The sequence below is a fragment of the Austrofundulus limnaeus genome, unplaced genomic scaffold (assembly GCF_001266775.1).
Source record: "Austrofundulus limnaeus strain Quisiro unplaced genomic scaffold, Austrofundulus_limnaeus-1.0 Scaffold16, whole genome shotgun sequence".
NCBI classification, from domain to species: domain Eukaryota; kingdom Metazoa; phylum Chordata; class Actinopteri; order Cyprinodontiformes; family Rivulidae; genus Austrofundulus; species Austrofundulus limnaeus.
In genome coordinates, this window is record NW_013952418.1 from 3,253,852 (window position 1) to 3,257,922 (window position 4,071).

Sequence of the window (4,071 nt, forward strand, 5' to 3'; positions counted from 1 at the left end):
GTTCTTCTTATTCTACAGCTGAGCTGCTAAAATGACAGATTTTCTTTTCTGGATCTCTGACAGACGGACTTCAATCTCTGTAAAGAGATTCTTTAAAAGTTTACAGACTTAAAAAGTTCTTTAAAAGTTTAAAAAGAAGATAAAGTTCTTCTTTTTAGTTTTCGCTGTCATTTTCATGAATGGACACTTCCTTGTATCTGAGGCAGGAAACATAGCCTTATATGGTGTTTTTGGGGTGGTAATTATGCTAATCTCCTCTTACGTGCACGAGCAGCTGGATAGAACAGGTGGAATTTACGCAGCTCATTTACACACTTTTCTTGAAGATAGAAGAGTTTGTTGAATCTGACGTGACATGTTCGTACGAACSCTTTGTACGAACAAAAGTAAGAGAAATTTAGGAAAAGTATACGAACATGTTCTTGCATGAGGCCCATTATTCCCATAACGTTGTTGAGGGATCCTAAAATGTAGATCCTCTGAAAAGGGGAGCAGCCAAACAAAAAAATATATATATGCACTCAAAAAAAAACAGATGTTGTGGATTTATTTCAAAAATAAAATAAAATATGTCAGCTGGTTTCAATCAACTGAACTGAGTAAAGATGACARATTTAAATAACTTTTACGTTAAGTGAAAGAAAAGTAAAGTACTCWTTTCAGTTATGTGGAACCAGTTCGCATTTTTTAAGTGAATTCACTACATCAGATCTTTGAGCGAACTATTTTGAAAAAAAAAATGCATGTTTTAATTAGCAAATCATTCCATTCTGAGATCATTTCCTTTTTACAAAACATTTCAACTTTTTATTTATTTTTTTTTTTGGAATCAGAGTTGCACGAACTTCTCTTCTCTTCTCTTATGTTTTTCAATGATAAAGTTAATAAACAAAGAGCTGCAACATAATGCCTGAGGGAGCAGCACCACCAAGGATCCACTTGTGCCGACGTATTAAATCTGTGTGTTTTGTGTCTGCAGGCAGAGCAGATGCATGACGCAGCAAATGATGGAGGGATGAGTGTTAATGCGACACACGCAGCCTGCCACACGGTTGTATTAGCATACCTAATTAGGCATAATTGAAAGCTTTCTGCTTTTCCGTCTCCTAGGGCAAATATCAAACCTCTGTTGTATTTATGCAAAGGTTGTTTGGAAAACAACAGAGTTTAATTGCACACAGAGTTACGGGTAATATAGATATAGTGTAAAAATATTTTGATCATTAACTCAAACTGTTTGATCTACAACGCATCTATAGAATGCAATGTGTTGAAATTCATAGCAKGAAAAGGGATTTTAGGCAGAAAATAATGGTTTATCAAAACGAATTAGTTCCAATTAAGGCAAATTTCAAAATAAAGTAAATTAATTATTTGACAGTTTAAATTCTTCTTGTGAGAAAGACCCGAATGGTCAACAAAACTTTTTTTTCAAGCAGAAAATATAAAAAGTTTTTCTTTTACTATTTTAGAAACTTTCAGTTTAAAGCATGACAGCTGCACAGAAACTAAAACGTAAAGATTCAACACAGTTTGCAGGCTTCCTTAGATTGTTTTATTTGTACAGTGGGGCGATGTTTAGGACTTGGAGCCAAATTAAACTGTTCTGACTTTTGCATCAAAATATGTAAGAGAAAAAATCTACCAGATAGAATATCAAGTTCACTAATAAGACACATTTTGCTATGACTATGTTTATATATTTTTAATGTGAATGAAATAAAAAAACTGTAGCACAACTTATTTTTTTTTACCTTTGTGTAAAACTGTCTGCAGTCATAACTTTTCTGTTTCAACCTAATGTTTAACCATCAAGTGTTAACTTTGGCTCTCATCGTGTCAAGCACAAATACACAGAATTAATAAACAAAATGCATAAAAACACAAATGTGCAAAACAAATATAAGTAAATATTCTAATCACACTCTCATTGTCTGCTTTCGTCAGTAAACAATCAGCAGAATAGAATTTGTTGCGCTGTAACGTCGATATTTTCTACTTTTCTTAAACATTTTCAACATATGAGCTCATGTTTATGTTTAGAATAATCCCACCTCATCACTAGTGTTCAATCACAGACACAGATCCCAGTTCAACAGTCAGACCCCCCCATCAGGAGCGAACAAGGTGGGCATTTTTGATCCTTYTAGCCTGATGCTGCCTTTTCCCAAACACAGCATCTCTTTCTAGTKTGGAAGAGGCAACAGAGAGATTAGTTTCAGGTCTGCTTCCCTCCTGACGCAGACTGTCTCTTCCCTTGCTTTGACCATAAATGTGATTAAAAACGCACCAGAGATAATAACCCCCACTCTCATATCTCGACTGCACCAAAGAGCATGAATTAAAACATAAGCTGTAGCCTTGAGGAAAATCTAAATAGAAAGCAACTCACTGGGAAAAAAATATATATAAATAAATAAAAGAAGAGCAATTCATGTTGAGTGCATACAGCCCCCTACTGGTAAATATTATTCACTCTTCAGCCAAATCCAACACAACAAGCCTCATGATCTTCTGTTGAATATAAGCAACAGGTTTGCTGCCACTTCCACCGTGAAGCTGTTGGATTTTAGCTCCTTTATTGGCACCATTGAAGCGTTTAAAAATGATTTATGATGTCATTATAGGTGCACTAAATTTAACAGCTCAGCAATGCTGTTTAAAACTCTGGAAGAGGGCATCAGTTTAAGGGAAAACATCAACGAGCTGATTTAGTTTAAGTTGGGCTCCCACAATTTGATGGGCACCTAAAACAATGTTATGCACTAATTGGATCATTGTAACAATTTCTCAAACTCATTTTTTTAGTGTCAGGTTGTGAGAAGATCAATAAAATTCAGGGCTGCGTGATTTCTCACTGAGCAAAAAGGAAACTAAAGAGGTGGATGTGAACTTTAAATAGCAGGAATCCTCCAGCTGCAGCTCCACAARACATCCCTGCTGCACGGGTTGAATTGGGAATATTTTGCAGCAACACTCTTTGAATATGGATCAGATCAATGCTTCACTAAGTAAACCAAGATGTTTTTTTAAGCTCAGATCTGTTCAGATCAAAGAAATCCTCTCAGGGGTTTGATGAGGACTCGGGAGGACCACACAGTTTGACTCCAGGTGGAGCTGGGGGGGGGGGGGGGGGGCATGCAGCACACGTGGCTGCGGAGCCGCGCAAAGACGCATCGGTGATTTGTCAGCGGTCGCCTACCTGATATTTCCTGATGAGGTACATGGAGGAGGCTGAAGCCTTTGGCGCTGTAAGCTTGTCTAACGTCGCTACAGCTCCGCGCTTTGCTCTCAGCAGCTGATGACAGGGACAGCACCGACAGAGTACAGAAGACCTGCAGTCTCCACATCGCATACATCAGTGAAATCCTTCCAACGATGTGGCCGTAAAAATCTAGATTTCTCAGAGAAACGCCGTTGGAATAAAAACAAATCCAGGTGGATGATTGAAAGGATCTCTCGAGTCCAGATGTTGATATGTATATAAAAAAGAAAAATATATATAAAACTCCTCACTTTGGATGCGTCCACCTCATCTTCCTCTTCGAAAAGGTACCATAAGAAAAAAACGAGAGAAACTAGTCCGAGCTGGAAGAAATCCTCCTGAAGAAGCAGCCCGGTTCTTCAGTGTGCCAACAACTTCTCTCTTCTCCGTGGCGCGCGCACACAGCTGCCCTGTCTTTCTGACAGTCGGTGTGTGAGGGGAGCGGAACGCAGCGGAGACGCACGCGCCGCACAGCGAGCAGAGCGCACAAGGGCAGGGCAAAACATGGAGTGGAGTGACTTCAGCAGCAGCGCGCATCCAGGGGCTCGCACTGTCCTCCTCAGCCTTTATGCATCCTCAGTAATGCACGCACGCACACACACGCGCGCGCACACAACATTGCACATTAGTGGCGGGAACACGTGTTGGACTGATGGAGGAGTGGAGAGCAGACACATAATTCTCTCTTAATGTTTGTCCAGAGACACACAAACGCTGCTCACTGCTCTTTGTCTTTGACTGAATCGAACGTGATGTGGTAATTTAATTTGCACACATACCTATATGCCCCCCCCCCCCCCCCCCCC

General features: G+C 39.6%; 1 protein-coding gene across 1 annotated transcript in view; it reads right to left on the minus strand.

Moving 5' to 3' along the window:
- Window positions 1-3,786, minus strand: part of gpc6a (glypican 6a) — a 194,344-nt gene extending 190,558 nt beyond the window's left edge. The window contains exon 1 of the mRNA XM_014003049.1: window positions 3,203-3,786. Coding sequence (XP_013858503.1) covers window positions 3,203-3,359 — 157 coding nt within the window. The 5' untranslated portion in view covers window positions 3,360-3,786. The remainder of the gene's footprint in view (window positions 1-3,202) is intronic.
- Window positions 3,787-4,071: the final 285 nt, after the last annotated feature.